Raw genomic sequence first — 23,368 nt, forward strand, 5'->3', positions numbered from 1 at the left:
TGTTTTTTTTACTTGTCTTTTGTGCGTTATTCAATACACTGCAGAGTTGGCTACCTCTGACGAAAACTTATTTGTGGTATGTTTCTGAATCGACATTTTTCTATTGCCCCGGAATCTTAATCCTGGAATGTGAAAGGATTTTATTAACGTATATGTTACAGGCTTATGCAACTGATAGCGGGTCTCAAACATTGGCATCTGTCAGTAATCAGAACTGTTTATTTTCTCTACAACTAAAGCGATATTTTGTTGCACCACAGCTGATTATGCTCCGATTTAGGGATGTATTTTTAGCTGCAGCTTTCCCCGTTTAAATGGAGGGATTCCATTAAAGTATAAAGACAGCTGCGGGTCCCCTGCAGGAATCACCCTCGATCAGATTTCAGAGATTTAAGAAGTTTAGCGTGTGTTTGTCCCGACTGGTGTCATAAATGCGTCCATTCGCACAGCGTTTGTGTTTGTGTTGCGAAAAAAAAAAAAGAAAAACACTCAAGCTAAGTCCTGCCGCGGATGTCGGACTTGGATTTGCGCTGGACAGTTATTAAGCACATAATGGCGCGCAGCTCTGTGATCCGCCATCTATCTATCTTCACAGCCGAAGGTCACAGAGGGTCTCTGGTGAAAAAGGCCTTTGATAGCATCACAAGTCCAGACCAGAAGCACCAGCATCATCTCTTTAAAGAATCATGCTCTGTTCTTTAGTAGCTAAATACCTTTATTGTAAGTTAACTGGACCTGGACATCAGCGAACACGTGGTATTGTGAGCTGTATACAGCACTTTTGATTCTCATTGAATCAAAAATAGTGACTGATTCATATATTGAATCAGTTATAGAACAAATTAGCTTCATGTACCATAAGTGCTAATGCAAATTTTACTGCTTGTTTTGTGACATGTTACAGTAGCACTTTCATTGTACCACATATCTGCTCGTAAACTTAAATAAATCGCCGCCTGGATCTATTTAACTAATAAGAAAATATATGTAATATATATCATTTCTGGAAAATGCAATGCAAAATCAGCTCCTTGCTTAGTTGTCTTTACTTTTTTCCCGTTTTTTTCTGCTTTTTCCAGGATAAACTTTTGCAAGAAATGGCAAATGAATTTGAGGGCTTTATCCCGTCCCATTCAAGCCGCTTTTGATATCTAGTCTACTAAGGAGGATGTCGGTGCTGCTCTTTTGCAGTACAAAGTCAATGAGACGATTATAGAAATGAACAAAATTATTGGTCGAAATTTTACCATGAATTACTCGCGGCCAGTTATTGAATTTCAAAGTGGAATCATAGTTTACCTAACAGCAGCTCTGCTCCTTTGGTTTAAACTGGCAATGTCACAAAAGGATTTATAATCGCTTTAACAGATGTTAAGTCAGACTTAAAGAAGTGTCCAAAACGAGCCCCTATAGCTCTGACACTGGCAGGAAAGCAGTAGTTTGGGGACTCACTATCTGGTTCTGTCACGCCTTTGTTGCTCTGTTTTCAATATCTAGTCCAGTTTGAACCTTGCACTGTCTTTCTACAGGTCCAGTCCAAACATGTTGATCACTGTTCTTCTCATCTCAACTGATAGAAGCACTTATGATCTCTGACTTCTGATGGACAGACCTTCATAATGGTGAAAATGAAGACAGAGACAAAAAGTTTAGCCACACAAAGCGTTAGAGGAGTTGCCTTCTGGATACTTTAGAGACGACAGCGAATTTTCAAGACCAGTATTTGGGGTTCCACACAAGTCTGGATGGCAAGGAGAAGTTTAGTCTATTGCCAACAAAACTATATGTTGCAGTGTAAAAAAAAAGCTTGGATAAATTCCAGTCTCCATATTACATTCCCTCCAAGACAAATGACAAAAACTCTCGAGTTAGTGCACTGCTTTCTAAGCTACAAAGACAGAGACATGTGCGTATATATAAAAATATACAACGCCATCTCTTCCCACAGTCCAAGTGAACCCTGCAGGCTAGCGTGATGTTTCACCACCCGAGCTCTGAATCATCAAATCCAGCACGAGCGCACACACTCAAACGCGCAGTTATTTGAGACAGACATGCATGTCTTCGTCTTTACTCCAGTGAACCAGCAGCGTGCATGAATCCAGAGCTCTCTCCATTTAATCTGCTTTGCATCTTCCATCACACGACACATTTGCGAAGGGAAGAGTTTGAGAGGGAATAAGACTGCTGGCGGGAAAATGCCTTCGTATGTCAAAGTTTAGACCCTAATGTGAAATTACAAGCAGAGGTCAATCTGTGTGTGGAGGGGGAGTCAAAGCTGCTCCTGAGCTTTCTAGTGAATTTTCCCCCGAATTGAAGTAATCCCGACACGATGCTCCAAATAAAGATAATCTCCTGGGAATCCCTTGGCGTCGAAAAACCTTTTCAGAGCAGCTGATTTTGGGAAAGGTAACTAAAGCTTGCCTCTGAGAGATGAAACATAAACAAACCTCCCAAGCAAGATGTGAGGTCAACACGGAGAGATGCTGTAGCACCACCTAGTGGGTGTTTAAAAAAAGAACATTGTAATGACTGGCAGTAAGTCATATACATTTAGGAAATAAAGTGGAAAGGGTTTTTTTGAAGGCATGATTTATGTATTTATTTAGTTATTTATTTATTACCATAGCCGTGATATTTTTTAAAAATCTAGTTTAATGTGCTCCCCGGTGTGAGTCAGAAGGACACAAGTGAGTATCCTTGCAAGTCAGTGAGACTATAGATTGGAAAGGTATTTTATTCATCAATTTAGCCACTTACCTTAGAACAAATAATGAGCATATTTATTGTGTCTCTGCATCATTGTCCTTCATTGTATATCCCTGGACCAATAACATTTTAATATGGTTTTGTCTTATGATGAAACTATAATGAATAATTTGGTGCTCCATGGAATGCTCTTCTAAAAAAGGGTCTTCCTGTTACTTAACAAAAGAATACAACAGTTCATGTTTAGAAACGCAAGTTAGTTAGGGAGTTGTCCAAAAGACACCTCCTCTTCCAGAATCCTGGCAGACGCAGAAAAGCATGTAACTTAAATGCATTTTCATTTGGGTTTGACAGAGATGAACAGTGTCCTTTCTCAGCTGTTCTCTCTAATTTAATAGGGTTCCAAACTCTCAAACTTCATTTTTTATTGGTAAGGATTCATAGCTGTTGATTGTCAGAGCATATGTTTTGAACATGTCTGTTTGTCTGTGTTCAAAGTAACTCAAAAAGCAATCCCGATCACTGTCTGGATCCAGGAAATGTTGAAAGGATTCTTTATTGGCAGAGGTTTACGAGTGCTTTTCTGGATTTAAGATTTAGATTTACTGTTTTTACAAACATCTTCCATAGAGCACACTCACATTAAAGAAGAAGAGACACTGTTTTATACTATTTGTTGCAATATTCAGAATTCTACTGCTTGATGCAAAAGTCAGGGACTAGTACACAGAGCTCACAGGTTTATGCACTGTATGTCTGACTGGTGCTGATTCCACACTGTTCTTTAAATAAAGATAAGTGAGCTCTGTTTTATTTATTTTTTATTTATTTATTTTTTGACTGTAAGGAAGTATATTACCTAGCAGTACAGTAATGTGGCATCCTTTGGCATGAAGTATGAAGGTACATTTATTAACGTCACTATAAAATCATATTCTGTACATCATCAGTTCCATTTCTGATTAAAAGTCGTCGCAGTTAAGTCGGTGGTAATCGCACTGAGAGCCTGAGACGTCTGGTGATTAGAGGCCAACTCAGCTCAGGATCATCAATGATTAAAAACCATTCAAAAGATGGGGGTCACTCAATGAGAAGTGGAAAGCAGCAGTGCGGTCATGAATGAATGTACCCAGGAAGAAGTGTTGTCGGGATAAATGTTGCTGAGTTTGAGAAGAATAAGAAACTTGGCTTGTGGTTTTCAGACAAATGAAATTGTTGACAGAAATTACCAAAAAAAAAAAGTTAATTTTCTGTCATGAACCTGCTGACATAACCAGGTTATTCTCCTGGAGTAGAGCATCAGGGATTACTTTTGGAATGACGACTGTTTGAGAAAAGGAAAAAGAGGAAGACGACCATTGAGGTCCATGTACTTGGTGAAGAAGGACATGAGGGATAGGTGTGACCACTGAGGATGATCAAGATTGGTTAAATTGCAGGAGGCTGTCTGGTTATGGATGATACAGAACCACCTGCATGATGCTCAGTTAAGATGTTAAAAGTACTGTTCAAGAGCAGGACAATATTTAGATGTGAGTGTGGGAATGCTTCCATTAGTTGAGCAGTAGAAAACCATGAAGTGTGATTGTTCATGTTGCTTAACAATACAATACATTTAAGCTGATCTGCTTCCAGCCATTTACCCATAAAATGAAATAACCCGAGAAAAGAAAGTTGTGAGTCTCTTTTCAGTTTTTTTTCGGTAGTCCTACATTACCAAAAACTACTTGTCTTTCCAAAATCTACCATGCAAACATTGCTTGCATGCACTTTCACTTGTTGCCTTCATCTCCCACTTGACACACTCCTCTTGAATCTCAAACAAGACTTCAACTTAAGCATGTCATAAACAGTGGAATCTACTCAACTCACAACTGTCTCTGCTAGTAACGTTGTTCATTTCATTTGTTCATTCAGAGAAAAAAAGAGAATCAAAATGGTTAACTGGACACACTTGGAACACTGCTTTGAGGAAGAATAAAGCTGCCAACGTACTGACTGAAGCCTAGTCCACCATGGAGGCCCTTCAGATCACCACAGTTATGCCTTAATATACCGAACATAAACTAGTGTTGCAGCCTGACATGGATTATTTCTTCTTTGTTTGTTGGAAGTGAAGGTTGTTTGTGTGCAAGGTAGACAATGGTTGCAATGGTTTTGGCTTTTCTTTGTGGAGCGTCACTCAGCAATTACACTTGAGCAGGCTACATGCTGGCACCGATCAGCTCACTGACCATCCTGCGGACGTTGACGCCTCCTGGTCTCCTTGGTGAGCTCCTGTCAAGTGAAAGTCAAGGAGTGAAGTTCTCCTGCACGCTGGATTTGGCCGCTCTGCATATGCTGCCATGGATTACACTGATCCAACTTAATGCCTAAGACCATGCAATCATTCATAACTACAGGAGCACAGCCATGGATGGTCCCGCACCATCTGCCGCTGCACGCAGGATTAACTTCGAGGAAGATGGAGAAAGGTGGGGGGTTGGAAGGCCACAGGCACATAGAGACCCAGAGCTGTGGACCACCGTGCCGAAACAGGATGCTCAGACTATATGCATCCATCCCTCAAACACTCAGGATTCATCATCCTTCTAGCTATAGATGAATCCTTCACACCCATACCTCAGTAAACCTCAGGTTCGCACCCCAAAGCCTTTCTGAAATAAGTCACGGCTCTCATGACTATGTCTGGATAATAAATTCAAACCTTGTTTTACACATATAAGGATCCTGATGTCGACACATATGTATTTGGTCTCCGCTTGATATATGTTTGAGTTCTACCCATGAGGGGAGAAATAGTCGGGTGCTGCTTTGTAAGTAAATATGTTTGTATGCCACCAATAATAGACTCACCTGAGTTCAAGTCAGAGCTGCAGCCTCACAGCAAGATGGTGCTCCCACCTTTAGGGAGCAAACTAGGGTGTTTCCTGTGCAGCGAGTCACTCTGCTGTAGTCTCAAAAGGTTAACTGTTGAGTGTAGCTTGTTCATAGATGTGAGTGTGAGAAAACATTCTTTATTGCTTATTTTGTTTTCTGTGTTGCAGAGAGTTGACGCCCTGCCCTCCGACGATCAGGAGAGTGGATCCCACGCAGGACTCCCTTCCACTGGAAATCACATCTGCTGCAGCATCATCCGCCCTTTCTTTTCTTTTCTTTTCTTTTTAACTCTGTGCCTTCAACCAAAAATAACCAGAAGCAGTCAAGTTGGTTTTGCTTTTTATGTTTTATTTGTTTCTTTTTTTTTCCTTTCTTTAGAGCAGGACTCAGAGGATTTATCTTCCTGATGTAGGAGGGCCTGGGATCTGCTGCTGATCTCTGGACTCAAAAGATGAAAAAAATATTACAATTACCTAATCAGGAAATGCAAGTTTTGCTCATTTTATTGTGATGACTTATCATTATTTTCTACAACGACCGTGTCAGTGATTTACTTCATATTGGAATAAATCCCTAGCTGTGCAATATCAGTCGATATTTATGTGAAGTTGTCATGTGGATGTAGACTTTTGATGAACTTTTGGTTTATTTTTGTAATGACGTTTTTTCCTGATTTATATTTTTCTAAAATGATGAACAAATGGGGGTTTTCGAGGAGAAAAAAAAGAACTTCAGAAAGGAGGATAAAGCATTTGGTTGATGTTGAGTTTCCCTCCTGCCCTGAGCTGGGCCAAAGCCATAGCTGATCTCAGATCATTCCACCGCTCTGGACTGCGAGACGCATTCAGGGTGGCAGATTTCAGAGCTGAAGTAACTGTGTGTCAGCTCATCGATGCTGTTTTGGTTTGTACTGTTTGTTCAGGGGCTTCAGTCTAAAGGTGTTTGATTAATCTTGAACCTTCGTGTGGCCTGCTCTTCTACTTCCTCCTACATATCAATCAAGAATACTAGAAGTGGCATGAATAGCTGTGTGTGAACGAGCGTGTGCGTTCCACTGCGTGGAAATACTGTGAATTCTCAACTTAAATCGCAGATTGAATAAATAAAGACGACAATTTGTTTCTTTTTTTTTTCTACATAAATGATATATAGAGTTGCTTTATTTATTGGCCTACCCACATCTTGGGTGCCAACCAACCATTTTAGCTTGCGCTGGTTTAAAATCCCAAATTTGGGTTGCCTTGTCACAAAATACAACCGATCGCTTGTTATGCTACGGACACAACAGTATACTAAAAGCACTTTTAAAGCTATCTAATTCTTTGATCTAAATCTTGATCCTTCAAAAAGACGTTTGTGAATTAGCTCTACCGCCAGTTTACACAACATCCAGCACATTTTCAGATGTTGATTCAAACGGCCCAGCTATTTATTGACAGGTAAATTGTGGTGGACGTGCTAACTACTAAGTCATCGGTGGCTGCTATCTGTTGTATTAGACTGAATTCTCATAAACAATAAGCGGACAAACACTATATAAGATAAAATAAAAGACACGCTTTCATACTGATGCTGGGAGGTATGTAGGCATCTCTCATGTTATTCAGAACGATAGCCATTACACTCGGGATTGCTGTAGTAGCAAGCCGTAAAATGCTATTTTTCTTCAAGACTCATTTAGTTTGGAAGCACATAGTGTGTATGTTCCACCAGTCCAAGGGTCGTGAAATACTGAAATTTACCCCGTTCATATTTTGCAATTTACAGTATCTCCAGTGCAGTTTGTTGTTTCTGTCCAGCTCTCTTTTCTTGTGACTCGTGTTGAGTGTTTCCTGAAGCTGCTATCCTGCGTAGATGTCTGGCCTTACGCCCCCCAAGTCCTCACCCTGCCATCATTGCTCCAGATACCTCAGATTTAAGTTTTAAGGCGTCATGAACTTAAACGCATCAGGAGTTCAGTTTGTGCCTTTCAGGGAATCAACTTTGTGTTTTTAGCCTGGTTACTGCAGTGAGTCTAGATTTTAGAATGAAAAATGTTTGGAAATGCGCCAGTAAAAGATGCATGTAATAATTTGCTTAAATGTGGAAAATTATGGCAGAATTTAATCACTGTGAGGTGAAAGCATTTTCGCTAAAAATATATATATGCTTGTTTAACAATATCAAAAGTCAAAGGACAAAGGTTATACATTGTTTTCCTCTCATTAGCAACCAAGTGTCTTGAAGTTGTATTTACTTTTTCTTCACCAAACACCCTCAAAAGGCACAAACTGTTGCTCGTGGTGCCAGTATATTTCAGTTAAATGCAGCATTTCTCTTTTGGTTGTAAAGAATTTAAGGTAGTTGAAGGTTAACTTTCTTTCACTGCATGGTTATGATCGATGCAGCCCTTGTCCGTGTTCGATTTTGCTGCCTGTGAGTGTGAAACAGCTTCCGTTACTGACTCCTTTCCCTAAAAACAAAGCTGCCAAACTGGTCTGAAAAAGCCAAAACTTCTGTGTTTCAGTGGTTTAAGTGTATCACATGTTAAACCTCACCTCGTTCATGGTACATTGTGTTTTTAACGGAACATAAGATATCTCCTGTTTGTTAAAATTGTTCATAATATATGCAGAGGAGTTATGAAATAAAAATTTGAAATCGAACTGAAGTCTTTTCTTACCCTCATAGATGTTATTCCAAATATCGGCACTAGGTGTCGACAAACATCAGCAAGAAAATGCCTACCTGCGTATCAGTGGAACTTTTATTAGATCCACGCTGCTGCTTGGAGTACTGTTCTTATTTTCAATGTATTATTAACATTAAATTGGAAGGGCATTTTAACTATTATGAAGATACTTCACTATCTGTCTCCTTTTAAGAGAGAATATAAAGTTTATAGTGCCATTGAAATTGAGTTCTCACGGATATGCACTATCTAATTGAAAGTCCCAGGAAAATGAATGGAAAAGCTTCGATGGTGGTCACAATTTCATGAAAGACTTTTTTGGAAAAAAGGCACGGCTCAGTTGAAGAATCTAGTTTACTGTATTTATATGATCTATGATGCCATCTATTGCATGTACTTTCATCTCAATACTCTCCAAAGTTATTGTCTAAAAATAGAGCTTTTTTATTATCCACATGTATAGAATTTTGTATTAACAAGTAATTTAAGAGAGAAAATCTTTGATATGCTTCTGCACAGTAAAACCTTGCGTCAAGTACACTGAGACCTTATGGCACTGAACCAGAATGCAAATAATTCATTTGTGAAGGAGGCAAACATACTTATAACTAAGAGGTGTTTTGTCTAAATATGACCAATGTAGCTAGTTGATAAAGAAAATGTGATTGATTGATCATATTTATTGTTCACCCCTGGTTTACCCTTTAGGTTTGAACTGAAGAGATTTGCTGCTTACTTGTAATTCTATGCTTACATGCTGATGTCCGCATTGCATTTCAGAGGCCCCTTAGTTTCTATATTTAAGCTAATGCTTTTCCCAAAATGCACGCGTCTCCTTACTGGAGGATGGCCTCTCAACATTCTCGGATGGCAGGAATGTGGACTCGCTGTATAAAGGACACCTCTAAGCATCAGTCTCCAGTCAGCCTTCGCTGTTGTAAACCAGCGTTGCTTCTGTGAACTCTGACTCCTTCGAAGTAAAATTTCCCTTGATCTCAAGTTCACTGATTTCTCGTCATTTTATAAAGAACAACAAGCAGAAATATCTAACACTAGTTCTGACCATCTCTTCTATGTAAAGATGGCTTGTTTGTTCGTTTCATAAAAATTTGGTACTTAATGTTAAAAATTGGCACAGAGGTAATGCGCAGGTGGAGATCTTGCAGAAAAGACAGATATTTTTGGACTTGACCAAAACACCTTTGCAGGGAAGTAGGAGAGTTACTTTTAAGCATACCTGTACAAATAAAACAAACTGAAGCGCTTGAGGAAAAGAAACATTAGCGTCAAAATACTTTGCTGAAAATTAAATGGTATTTTGGTAAGTTTTCCAAAGTTACGCTCAATGCTGGTACCTTTTATGAGACTACGTCTACCAAAGTACCAGTAGTTGATCTGTAGTTGAAATGTGATGGAAACAACTAACGTGAACAAAATGAGCCATAAAAGTTTCAGTGGAAGCAAGGATATTGAGAAGTGTAAATATGGCATATATATATATAAAACTGTCCAACTTGTTTCTAAGCTCTTTGGTATTACTTTTTGCACTTTATAATATTATTTATTTTTTATCTTATTGTGATATGTTGTGTACAGAGCATGTTACGAACATAATTTCCCATGGGATTAATAACGTTGTAGTATACAACTGTTGTATATATATATATATATATATATATATATATATTTTTTTTTTTTTTTTTTTTTTCAACTAATTTTGAGGAAAATACTAAAATAACCTAAAACGAAAAGAAGGATCAAAAATGTGTTTTGTATTGTGTGTTGTATTTACTGTTGAACCACTGCTGGCTAAAACAGAAACAGGACAGAAAAGTGACAGAAAACGACAACTTATCAGTTGTATAGTTTTAGTCAGACCTCATGAGGGCCACAAAGACACAGGCAACGAGCTGCATATGGCCCCGGGCCGCACTTTGCCCAGGTCTGATCTATGGTCTACCAAGGGTCACAGATAGGGCTGCAACGATTAGTCGTCTTGGACGACTATAATGGACAAATCAATTAGTCGCCAGCTGCTGAGGCTCCAGGACCATCGGGACAGCAAACTATTCAAACCACATTTTGAGTAACTAAAATGTTAAGTTTCTACTATATACCACTATTCACAACACTGCAATCAAACAAGTTGCATAGTCGCATCATGTACAGACAAGTTGACTTTAACTGATTGATCGACTGTCAATATGGAAATATAACAAAAATCTCGTGTTTAATACACATATTTTTGCATTTTCTAATGAATATTTATACCACTATAATCACCCAAGTCTGTGTTCCTCACTCTGTACACATCATACACTGTCTGGTTCACAAATTGTTTTGATAGACGGTGACTAGTCATAGACGTGAGTTGCAGCCCTAGCTACACGCTTTGAGGAGTGACATGAAGGGCAAGGTCATTGGGTATTCTTGATGGACCCACAGCAGAAACACTGCTCTGAAGGGAGTCACAAATAGGAGGCGACCTGAGTCCTCAGCGCCAGGAGACTTATCAGAATCAGCTTTATTGCCAAGGTCAGTGAGGATCCCACCAACTAGGACAGTGCTTTGGAACTACGTGCAATGATGAACAAAACATAATGACAATAATTGAATTTACAAAATACAATTGTATTAAAATAAAGAATAATAATAGAAGTAACTAATAAATAAATGACCCACAAAGAGATCCTGGAACCCTCCGGTATTAGAGTGAAGTGTGGGGGATCTTCGCTTGGTCCCGCCATAAGAAAATGGAGGGAGAGATGGACTCAAACAGGTGTCTCCAGAGGCACTTGCCCTGGTCCAGAGAGTCCATCGCTCATCATGCTTGCTTGTTCCTTAGCACAAAATGTTACTGAAAGGAATTTTATGTAAAATAAGCTGGTTAATAACTCACAAATGTACCTTAATATTTAGTAAATTGAATAAAAGGTTTTGGCCGGTTACCATGGAGGAGAGCTGGATGGAGAGGTGAGAGCGATGAAGGGTCAGCGGTGAGAAGTTTCCCAGCATCCTCGCTGACAGGCAGAGACATGTCGGCCATCTTGGACCGTAACGGGGGAGAAGGATTGATGCGGTGAGCTCTTTTTCTATTCCTTTTATTTCTTTAATCCAACAGCCACCTGATAACGACACATATGTGGACAGCGACAGCATCGTTTTAATGTATACCGCATCCAGCATGGAATGGACTCGGCAAAAAAACGACTTATTCGCTCACCATCCTGTTTCGCTGCTTTTTTGTTTTGTTGGAGCTGCTAACAAACGCAATAGGCCCGAGTCGGTAACAAGAACATTGCAGCCCCGTGGCTGGTTTTCCAGTCGCGCTCCGTGTTCGGGCATTATTCGCGTCAAGTATGGTGAAACGTGCCGTTAAACGTACTTGTAGCGCTCCGCGCAGCAGCTTTATAGTGGGTGCGCTAGCTCCAATGCTAACTCAAATGCTAACGATAGCCAGGCTAACGCTGCACTGCAATCGTTTAGCAAGATAACAAGTAAACATGCAATAGCAGAATGTGCATGCTGAACTAAAGATCGTAATTTGCGCAAACATTCAAGTGCACTTCAGTCACCTGTTACAATGCTCCAGCTTTGTAGTGTGATAACATTTCGCATCAAAGCTAACATTAGCCTTTTACGACAGTGTTGTACCTTTAAGTAGCGGCTTGCAGGCAACTGCTTTCAATTCAGCTTTATTTCTCTGTTGTTTGCTGATAGCGTTTTGCACAAGGTGCACATGCACACTGCATTACGACCAGGCAGGTAGCCAACCATAAGGTGATTTTTGAAGTGTTACTGGAATCATCTGACAGAACGCTGTTTGAGCTGTTCACAGCGGCTTCTCTGCAGCCGAGCTGTGTGGTGGCGGGTGTTTGAAGTATGAGTGGACAAAAACGGCTCAAATATTGATCCACAGATGTATCTTAAGTTGAAAACTGCGTTAGTTACGGGACGGAAAGCACTTGTTACCATGTCGCATTGCTCGGCAAGCCTGAGAAAATGCTTCAGACCATTCATTTTTGTTACTTACTAGATCCTCAAGACATTTAATCGAGCGTTTTTCTGAAAACACTTTGTCAAGTACAGTACAGTAGGCTTATATACTGAATAAATTAAGACACCTCTTGGGTCTGCACTCTGCGGACCATCATCAAGTGGTTCTAATGTAGTAAGCGGTGATTTCACATTTCCAGCATTTTTAGTCATTTTTCATGAGATACTTTTGAGAAGAAGTAACTCCTCTGACTGTGATATTTCCATTCCTAAGTGCTCTCTCTGCAGTCGCTCAAGAGTTTGGTGCAGCATGTTGACACAAGGGGCGCTTGGTTTATCTGCTGCTGTGATTTTTCTTAGGCACTTATCCGCTTGGAAATACTCGCTCGTTCATCTCCAACAAGCGTTATCGTTGCTATTGTGACTCAGAACACTGCATGAGTGTCTAAACCTGTGAGGTTCTGATGCTGAAAATAATACCAACAACTGGATTGGTAACAGTGCATTTGTGACTGGAGCAACAACCTTCCAAATCAAGATGTTGAAGATGTACAAGGGATCCAAAAAGCATGCCATTAAGAGAAACATTTCTTTATATTTCATTCTTTTTTGAAAATCATATGAAGTCATTCGAGAAAACATGGTAAAACATAGACTTATTTGCATTAAACCTGAATGAAACGATGAAAATTTGGTTGCACCTAAAGAAAAAGTATGGGGCACAGGAGCAACCTAAACAAAAAGTTACTCTGTACCTCTCACATACAACAAGTTTGGATGCTATCCAGATTTTTGCCGGGTAAATCGTAGTTTAGCTTTAGTATCCACAAGCTGGCTTTTAGCTAGGATTTTGAAACGGTGTGTCCAAAGCCCCGCCCCCAGCCATTCCTCTCCTGACACGCCGTGTTAACAACTGACTGAACAACTTCAGTCAACAACAACTCAGTAAGAACAAACAAACTGTTTGTACAAAAAAAGCTTTTAAAAAAGCAAACATCTGAGTCAAGTAACAAAAGTTAACAGAGATTTGCACAGTTGCTTTTGCCACAATAACACTTTCACTGTCACTTTCAGATGCAGGGGTCTCCTGGGGAGTTGTTTTGCTTGGCTGATCCTGATCATTAAAAAACAAACCAAACCTTTATAATGGCTATTTCTAGGGACACTCTGATCAGGATTTTTGCTGCTGATGACAATACGAATCAGCCAGTGTGCTGATCACATGGCTTGACAATGAATTTGGAATTACGATGATAACCTTCTGTGTTCATAATATGAAGAAATGAACCATTAAATCATTTTGATTCAGGCATGTTTTTGTATACCTCTTCACGGAGGAAAAAAAATAAAAGAAACTTTGTATAATGCAGCAACTATTCTGTCAGAAAAGCATTTTATTCAATGCTAGATGTTGTAGTTTGGTGAAGCTGTTTATCGCAGGGCTCAGAGAGGGAGAGCACTCGGCAGAAGCAGCTGTCTTCCACCTCTGTGTTTCTGAAAGTTCCTACTCTCGACGTTTCACATTCAGGTGCCAGACGAACACTGCATCCGACACAACAGCAGCTGATTTGGTCGGTTACGTCTTAAAACGACACCTGAGAAAGGCTTGTCATCTCACTCAGTGAAATTAATGTTCATTTCTTGGTCAAGTTGCTTAGCTTTCCAGTTGTCACGCTCGGTCCGGCGAGTGTTGCTAAGCATTAGCTGCGCTAACTAGCCTGCTGCAGAGGAAGCAGCAGTCTCACTTTCACGAGCCCCGAAAACTCTGTGCACACTCTGTGTGCAAATGCTGATGGTTTAAATGGCGTATTTAATTCATGGCATTGAAGCCTTTTAACCCTAATTATTTCCCTTACTTCAAGCTCTTGTGTCTACAGTTTTGTTAATCTTCTTCTGCATCTTCTTTGAAGATAAGCATACCGTTGTATGAACTGTGTATCAGTCGTGGTTTTGTAAACTGAATTTTAAATTCTAATTCTAAACTGAACCACATGAATTTTGATCCCTTTAAGCAATTTTTCTTACCTTCAGCAAGCACTTTGTGTACGGCACTGGAGTGCAGGGGGAGCGGGCTTTGTGCCAAAAAATCCCAAAATCAATAAATTAAAAAGCAACCAGTTAGTGTTGTAGTGTGAAACTGATCTACATTGTCCTCCAGTCAGACAGACATACATCAATAATGCGCGCTTCCATGCCACAAGTATAGCGACTTGCAAAATCTGAATAACCGTGAGATTATGCTGGTAAACAAATATGGCAACACGATGGCCAAGCTACGACTGCAAAAGGGTTGAGAATCTGTGAATTTTGATCATATTTGCAAAAATTACCGGGCTGGAACCCCATATTCAGGGAGACCAGTGTGACAACACTAGGAGTAGGGCATTATACAGGTTCTAATAATTGGACATTTAGGGCGTCCAGAATTAAAAACAGCTTTATTTGCCAATTATTGTGGGTTTTTTTTTACCCGGTACCACCATTTCTGACATTCTTCATCCAGTGTGACCTGTGTCTCCCCACTACATGTCCAAACCGTCTGACTTTGTCTCCTACTTTTCTAAATGCCATGTCCCCTGATGTACTCATTTCTCATCCTTCCTGGACACTTTGACAGGCAGGGCAGCAGGCTCAAACTAACTGCCACACAACAAGCATGCAAGTGGGCCCTCATAAGAATCATTAAATCAAGGCGGTCGCCTTGGCGAAAACTCTTCCCCCACATTGACTACATTTGTCTCTTAACAAAACAGAATATCGATCGTATTGGAAATATGACACACATCTTCTGAGCCTCTTTTGTTAGCCAACACAAAGCTATCCCCAATCTCGGAGCAGGCTCTCTCCTTTCTCTCTCACTGTCTCTCACACAATTGTACCCGAAAATAAAACTGAGAGAACAGCACAGTCTGGGACGCTACAAGCGTAACAAGGTTCTTCAATTCACATGCTAATTCATTAGATGCCTTTATTTAGGTGCCATTCAATTCATTGTGTTCAGATTTGCAGTTGATAGTGTTAAGTAATTTGTTTTTGATTCATCATACATTTGTTTCTGCAGGTGACACGAGGCATGTTTGGTGCTAACCGGAAGAAGTTTATGGAGGGAGGAGTAGAGAGCGATTATGCAGATGACTCCAGTCTATACTACAGCCAACAGTCTATGTTCCCTTCACACCGTGCTGACAAAGACGTAAGCGCTATGACTTCATCTTAAAGTTTTTTTTGCAGACAAATGAATTTGTTTTGTTGTTGTTGCACTAATTTCATTCTAAAATGTGTCCTTAAGTCTGTGCATTGTTCAAAATGTGTGAAATTTGCACCATGACATTTCTTTTTGTATTAAATATGTCCTGATTGCACTGATGTGCAGGATGTGTTTTCTTTTCAGATGTTGGCGTCTTCCTCTGCTTCCTCGACAGGTCAACTCTCCCAGCTGGGGGCCAGTTTATATGGCCCACAGAGTAAGTCTGGGACTCATTGACAGGCATACACAGAAATTCCTCCCAAAATACGAGCTAAAATAATATTTGTTCTACGTTCTACTAGGGCTGCACAATTTATGACAATTAAACTACTCTGGTTGCAGGGCTATATCCACATTTGTAACCCAAGTGTGTACTTTTCAAAAATTTGCCACATTGTTTGTATTGAGTTGCCCTTCATGATTGCACTCTCTAATAGCATATTTAGTCTCTTAGTCCTTGGTAAATGGCAAGTAATACGGTAATTTTATTAATTAAGAAATATATAGTTTATTCATCCAAGTTTTTACATTGAAGGCAGTACACACCCTTTTTCAGCAAAAAATGACACATGGTTTCCCATTGAAAATAGTCGTGAAAACGTGTTGTGATTACAATGTTGAGAAATAATAATCAGGATAATCATTATATGCAATAGTCATTCTGCCCTACACTGTATATGAGATTAATTTCAGTCAGTCGTATTTTGAATTTGATTTTAAATGTTTTAAAATCTTTCTTTGCAGGTGCGTTGGGGTTCCCAATGCGAAACATCAACAGCAGCACGGCACCTCAGTTAAGTCGCAGTGGGCTGAATCAGTCTGCCAGCCAACTCTCCAGTCACACCAACACACCCAACACTGGCACAATGCACACGCCTCCCTCACCAAGCAGGTACACCACAAATCGGAATCATGACTTAATTTAGCTTGTATATTGTTGCTCTTCATAGCAAGTCTGTAGGGCTTTTTTCAAACGTTGAGCATGACGGCTGGTACAGTGCCTGGTTCATCATGAACCAACCTTTTTTCATCTTGGCTTATTTATTACTTTTCGTGCACAGTTGTCAGTAAATTTTAAAACCTCTATCTGCCATTTGAGCAAATGTGTTCCTTCAATGGCAATATCATCATATTCACCAGACTCATAAGAACCTCAGACTGTGGTTATTTCTAGTCAAACCTCCTAAAGTGCAACTTGGAAGCAGCTTTTGTGAAATAGTCAGACCGCAAAGGGGGTTAATGAAACAAGAAAATAAAAAAATCAAGGTTCTTTGTGCAATGTAATCTATCTAAACTTGGACAAAAAAGGACAGTGATCCAAGCATGTTTTTCATGGATTAAGATCAAGTAGAAGATGCTTCAAACACTGCATGTCCACTAGTCTGAAGACAGCCTGCTCATGTGCCGTGGTTTGTTTCCAGGGGGATTTTACCAATGAGCAGCAGGAGTGTAATGAACCACAGCCAGCAGGTGGGGGGTCCAGCAGGTCAGCCCATTGGAATGGGCGTGGAAAGGTCCGGGAGGAGTGGAAGTATGGGGAGTCCGAGCCGATCGTCGCCCAGCATAATCGGCATGCCCAAACAACAGCAATCGCGACAGCCATTCACCATCAACAGGTAATGAGCGTCATTCACCAGGGTCATCGTCATGCCATCCTTTCCTCATTGCACTTTACAGCAGCAGGTGGTTAGCTACTATACTCCAACTTCAACCTGACCCTAACCCTTGATATTTTGTTGTGGGGTGGGTAGAGACGGTTTTGAGACTCTTTCTCTGTATCATAACTTCAGTGGATTGTAGCTCTACTGGTGTCCTTTTGGTAAAAGTCTGCTCAGCCTACGCAGACTTTGGATCACACTTGGCACTGAAGCGTCAGCGTGACGTCGGTGGGAGCCGGTCACGCTTGATGCTGAACACTATGGACAACAGAGAAATGATCAAATAAAGAGGAAATGTGTGCTACGTGGGTTGGAAAGTCAAAATCAAAAGAAAGTTGCGTTGAAGTCTTGTAGAGCTCATTTCACCTCTATGGTGCATTTTTTGTTTTTGAAAAACACATTCTGTTTCATCGCCTTGTCAATTTTGAAGGAAAGTCATGTGAGTTGGTTGAGTTAATTGAAGTAGGGCTGCAACTAATGGTTATTTTTGTTGTCAACTAATCTATTCATAGTTTCTTCCATTCGTCAACTAAGCATGATTACCTTTGGTCGTGTTTTGAATTTGTGTTTAACCTAAAGTTGCTTAAATCATCTCCCTATGACACTCTTGACACCATGCATTATTAAACAAGTCTATTAAAATAGTATCAACCCTGTGAAGCATAGACCATGAAACAGTTGACTGAGATCTCCAAATGTGCTCAAAAGGTCTTATTTGACTCATCTAAAACGATGCCCCAGGTTCAGTTTTGGATATTATTATCGGTGCAGGACATGACGCATACTTCCCGAGGACACGTTTCAGCCTCACCGCGTAAAATATCACTGTAGTAGTGCAGATGTCATGTGTGCGGCATAATTATAAACACATCATTGTCCTCTTACAACAGTTAGCTGTTTTTCATAATTCTACCATGGTGTCGATGGGGTTTGCTCATCCTAAAGACACGTTGTCTTTGCAAACAAAACAAAGCCACTCCGCTCGAAGTCCTCCGTGACTGCCAGGAGGAGCGTGCTGCAAGTTGGAGTCCGACCTCCGTCAGGAACCAATTAGAGGAACAGAAATTTACATATCTTCATGATTCCAGAGAATGTGATAATTTCTTAGAGTGTGAACTGAACTTGGCACAACTTTGTGACATCATAAAGCCATGCTATTTTCTATGCCACTACAAGGACGTGATCAAAGGTTTTTAGTTTGGAAACGTGACGAGGCTTTTTTGCTCTGAAAGGCAGGCGGTATCAGGAGCAGCCAGAAAACCATACCAAAACATCTTAAACAGCTATCACAGCTTCAGGATTCATGCACAAATACTGAATTACATTCTGCAATCACAAGTTCTAAGTAAAGAAGGGAGTCTTTGGTTTGCCTGTATTCACAGTGCCACATTGCAGGTTTCTCTTTCACATTTACGTGTGTATGTTTCACTTCTGCTTTTCCCTTCTCTTAATGTAATGTGTGTGTCCCCAACAGTATGTCGGGGTTTGGTGTCAACAGGAATCCAGGCTACAACATGAACAACTCTCTCTCCAACAACATCTTCAATGGCACAGGTAATCATCTCAGAGCTCCTCACCCCAGAGAGTTTTCTTCAAGACTTTGACCGTCCATTTTCGCTCACTCAAACTCGTGTGTTCAGACGGCAGTGAGAATGTGACGGGGCTGGACCTGTCTGATTTCCCCGCGCTAGCAGACAGGAGTCGAAGGGACGGCGGCTCCAACCCCACCCCCTTACTCAACCCATTGGCTGGAAGGGCGCCATACGGTGAGAGATTGTGTCAGTGCTTCATTAACTATATTTTCAAATCTTACATGTATGACCAATGTTTGTTGTCTCAACTGTGTTAAATCATTGTGCATTTTTGATTTATCGTGCTGTATATTAAAGCCGGGGATCAAAAAAGTTACCTTGTCCACTTGTTGGCTCTCTGGTAGCTCTTAGAAGCTCTATTGTACATCATTTGTTTCTCTGTTTTCTTCAGGTCGAGGCAAAACTTGATAATTCTGCTGTTTTTATTGACCTTGGCATTAGCAGCTGATCTGCCCTGTCAAATATTGTATGCACTACTGAATGTTGTGTTCCTCTCTCACCTCCAGTTGGCATGGTAACCAAGCCGTCCAGTGAGCAGTCGCAGGACTTTTCCATCCATAATGAAGATTTCCCTGCTCTCCCTGGGCCAAACTACCAAACAAAAGACCCCACCAGCACTAGTGAAGACAGCAAAACGGTTGGGTTTCACTCTCATCTCTGGTGATGTACCTCCTGAGGCATAGTGTTTTCATATCGTGTCTCTCCGCTGTGCAGAATCTCAACTCATCAGGAAAGTCCAGCTCCAGCTCAGATGGTCCAAAGTTTCCAGGCGACAAAAGCTCTGTCACTCAAAGTAACAACAACCAGCAGAAGAAAGGGATTCAGGTGCTTCCGGACGGTACGTGTCATGAACCTTCCTCGAGGCGTTGTAGGCATGTTGTGCCTCAACACCTTCCTGCTGTTCCTCAGGCCGTGTGACCAACATCCCAGTCGGCATGGTAACGGACCAGTTTGGCATGATCGGGCTGCTGACGTTTATCCGGGCCGCTGAGACTGATCCTGGCATGGTCCATCTTGCACTCGGGTCGGACCTCACAACACTTGGCCTCAACCTCAACTCACCCGAGTACGACACACGCACACACACACACGTGGTTCACTAATCCATCTCGCTTGGGTGGAATGAGATGAACCGTCATTATGGGCCACTAACCGATGTACTGTGCCTTCTTCTGTTCAGGAATCTCTATCCTAAGTTTGCGTCTCCGTGGGCGTCGGCACCCTGTCGACCACAAGACATAGGTGAGAGGATTTAAAATGACACAGTATTCCAGCATACCTGTCTTGAACTCCTCGTGGTTCTTGTCTCAGACTTCCACGTCCCCTCCGAGTATTTAACCAACATCCACATAAGGGACAAGGTAGGGCAGCAACCATGGTGATTCAGGTGATGAAGAACCCTCAGACAACAATCTCTCTTCTGCTTTTTCAGTTAGCAGCAATCAAGTTGTCGCGGTACGGCGAAGATCTGCTGTTCTATCTGTACTACATGAATGGAGGAGACCTGCTACAACTTCTGGCTGCAGTAGAACTGTGAGGCCCTGCAGACTTGCCTTGAGATAGCGCTTCCTTTTCACGTTACCAATGAAGGTGTTTGTGTCCAGCTTCAACAGGGACTGGCGGTACCATAAAGAAGAGCGGGTTTGGATCACCCGTGCCCCCGGGATGGAGCCTACACTGAAGACCAATGCCTACGAGAGAGGGACCTACTACTTCTTTGACTGCCTCAACTGGAGAAAAGTGGCCAAGGTGAGGGGGGCATCGCTAGTGTAACCAGTGTGTCAGACGACAAGTCATGTAGCGAGTGTGTGGCTGACGTTTGGTTTCCCAGGAGTTTCATCTGGAGTATGACAAACTAGAAGAGCGACCTCACGTTCCCTCCACCTTCAACTACAATCCTGCCCAACAGGCGTTCTGATGCGCTCTTGCTCCTCCTACCTACCTGCCTGCCATCGACCCTCCTGGTTCATCAGTCGTCTCTCCACGAGGTTTCTCCTCCTCCACACACCCAATCTGGCCAATGGGGACTCTGGACGGGAGACTTCAAGCCGGCTCCCGCCGTCCTCTCTGAATAGACGTTATCATTTTAACTTTTCTCAGTTTCTTTACCTCATTTGTTTTTAAACTTTATTTCCCATCTTCCCTCCATGTTTGGTTGGTCTCTTCAATGGACTCAGGCACACAAGCACTGTAAATAACTGTCCATCTGATCCAGTGATTCACGTTTTTACTCAGTCTCCAGAATCGGCTATTTTTGCCTCGCGCAGCTTTTACAACCAGATTTTAAACATTAAGACCAGACTTCAATCACTGGTCAGGGAGGATAAGTGTTTCAGTTTTCTTCGTTTTTGACCCACAAATCAGAAGCTCTTACATCAGCAGACAGATGAAATGAAATGTACATTGTAGCACTATTTCTTAATAAAAGAGGAAAATGATTTTGATTGGTTTGAAGATTTTTATTTGAACGTAATGCTCAACAACTGTTCCTACTTTATTGCAGAATATCTGGTTTGATCTCTATTAGTTACCCGTGAAATTTTCTTCAAAATTTGCAAGTTCTTAAGAAAAAACATTGGATATTTTTTCCCCTCTCACTCAAATATTCAGCTCCTAAGCAACAGGAAAAGTGAGTTTGAGGAGGTCCAGTCACTAAACCGCCCCTGGTTTGAATCCAGACTCACTGAGTGACGTGTGAAATGTGCCTCTAAGTCCTCTTGGCACCTTCGAGTGTAAACTTTAATCAACTGTTTAATCCTCTAAGGGCCTACTAGTTAGGATTTGGCGCACACATGACCACCAGTTCCTTCCTGAAATAACCTGGTATTGGCAACTGGCGCTGGCATGGACAGTCCAACGTTATTAGTTCTGCTAGTGGTTTCAGAGCGCCACGAGGTTTGGAAGGGATCAGACAATCTGCTGTCAATCTTCACACTGACAGACTCCATATGTTCTTATATGTGTTCTTCATCTATTTTCAGTTCTGCTTTGACTTTTTTTCCCCACATCATTTTCCTTTTAGTGGCAACAGACAACTGCTTTGAATTGACTTGAAATTCTGATGTCACTGGGCATCTGAGATGGCAGTGTGACTGTTTATAAATGTCAGGAGCGTTGCCATACTCTCTTATCAATAGGTGAAAAAATGTGAAGGTCATATTACACAGATTTGCCATTATGAACTGAATTTATTGCACTTAAATTATTCTTGAATCACATTTTCAAAGTGTTGGCTGCCACAAGCACTTGTCTGGTGCCACCCATTTCCATTGTCTTTACCCGCGGTGTCTATTCTGCCTGGAAACAGTTGGACCAACAAAGACAAAAACTCAAACCCGGAAACACTTTGGCTGCCAGCAATACAAGACTCATCCATCTGTGGAGACGTTTTACAGGGAACAACCCCAACTCTATCCTCACGGAGCGGTTCACACGGGCCAGCGAAGCGACCACGCCAAGACCCTGCCCCCTGAACCATGTGACCTTTGGAGAAGATTGTGACTAGATGAGGACTGAGGCACTTGGCCGTCGGCTGTTTTATGAAATATGGCAGCTAGTGTTTTATTAGGAAAAATAATGAAATAAATATTCTGGTAATGAAACTGAAGAAAGAGTGTTTTTTTATCTGTTGTGGTGAAATACGTTTTTGTTCTAGGAGGATCCAGAGTCAATCTTTGACATTTCCCAATCGCGTTTTGCAGTAAAGGTCTGCACATTTCAGTTGATTCTCAGGATTTTAGTGTATTAAAAATTCTGAGTTAGTTGATGTTTCATAGCGCTGAGATGCGTCACAGGTTTCTCCGCCAGATGGCGTTGTAGTCCAAGAAAAACAAGCTCAGTCGAACTCTTCTTTCATTTTTCGGTATTTCGTTAATGTTTGAACTCAACACCTATGGTAATATAAATAACAATGAATCAACAACGAGGGATTATTTTTTTTCCCGCATGCGACTACGAAACGCAACCTTTTCCCCATGTGACTCTTTTTTTTTTCATCTTGGCGGGAACAGGCTTCCATACGTTTGTGACCGACACACATCTGCTCATCATTCTACGTTCTAATAGCCTTTTTCAAGGTTTCTCTTTCGATCAATGAAGGTCTTTTTGAGGGACCTTCAGTCTTAGAGGTGAAGGGGGACAAAGTGTCCGGAGGTAAATTAGCATGCCACCATGACAAACAAATAAAAAGCCTCATAAAAAAAGGTTATATTGAACAACACTTAGTACATAAGGGGACGTCCAAATCCCATGAAAGAAAGGTGAACCCCACTTCTAAAGTGAAAAGTGCTCCAGTGTGGAGGACTGCCACCAGGTCAGTTCTCCTGTCATGTGTTTTTCACCTTCTCTCAAGGTCGCACAAATCCATCCTGCACACTTTTGTTCACACCAATAGCCGTCAAGTGTCACCTCAGTCTGGCACTTCAGTCCCGTCTCCCCCCCCCAGATTAGTCAGAAGCCATGTACCACACTCCTCATCTGCCTGACGTTGACTTGAGACAAATTATTGCTGGTGAAATCTCATCCACCTCAGGAAAATGTGAAGGTTGTCGATGGACATGCTACATCTGCAGGTGAATGTGTGACCACGCCTCCTTGTTCAGCTCTTGTTTTAGGA

General features: G+C 41.3%; 2 protein-coding genes across 5 annotated transcripts in view; both read left to right on the plus strand.

Annotated features, from left to right (window-relative positions):
- The window catches only part of LOC128757526 (potassium voltage-gated channel subfamily A member 1), a 30,917-nt gene extending 22,697 nt beyond the window's left edge, over positions 1 to 8,220 (plus strand). The window contains exon 2 of the mRNA XM_053862880.1: positions 5,757 to 8,220. The gene's annotated coding sequence lies outside the window, so the exon portion shown is untranslated. The remainder of the gene's footprint in view (positions 1 to 5,756) is intronic.
- Positions 8,221 to 11,197: 2,977 nt separating this feature from the next.
- LOC128758044 (CCR4-NOT transcription complex subunit 2-like) lies at positions 11,198 to 22,341 on the plus strand. 4 transcript variants are annotated; one of them, XM_053863807.1, is made up of 15 exons: positions 11,198 to 11,339; positions 15,318 to 15,449; positions 15,630 to 15,720; positions 16,248 to 16,395; positions 16,925 to 17,119; positions 18,636 to 18,715; positions 18,802 to 18,939; positions 19,260 to 19,390; positions 19,468 to 19,591; positions 19,663 to 19,819; positions 19,934 to 19,995; positions 20,065 to 20,114; positions 20,186 to 20,286; positions 20,358 to 20,502; positions 20,585 to 22,341. In XM_053863807.1, exons 2-15 carry the CDS (start codon positions 15,330 to 15,332, stop codon positions 20,669 to 20,671), a joined length of 1,629 nt encoding a protein of 542 aa, XP_053719782.1. In that variant the 5' UTR covers positions 11,198 to 11,339; positions 15,318 to 15,329; the 3' UTR covers positions 20,672 to 22,341. The 4 variants fall into 4 exon arrangements, with proteins under 4 accessions (XP_053719782.1, XP_053719783.1, XP_053719785.1 ...); XM_053863808.1 differs by having other exon boundaries at positions 18,802 to 18,927; XM_053863810.1 differs by having other exon boundaries at positions 15,648 to 15,720.
- The last annotated feature ends 1,027 nt before the right edge of the window (positions 22,342 to 23,368 follow it).

This window comes from Synchiropus splendidus, chromosome 4, assembly GCF_027744825.2.
Source record: "Synchiropus splendidus isolate RoL2022-P1 chromosome 4, RoL_Sspl_1.0, whole genome shotgun sequence".
NCBI classification, from domain to species: Eukaryota; Metazoa; Chordata; class Actinopteri; order Syngnathiformes; family Callionymidae; genus Synchiropus; species Synchiropus splendidus.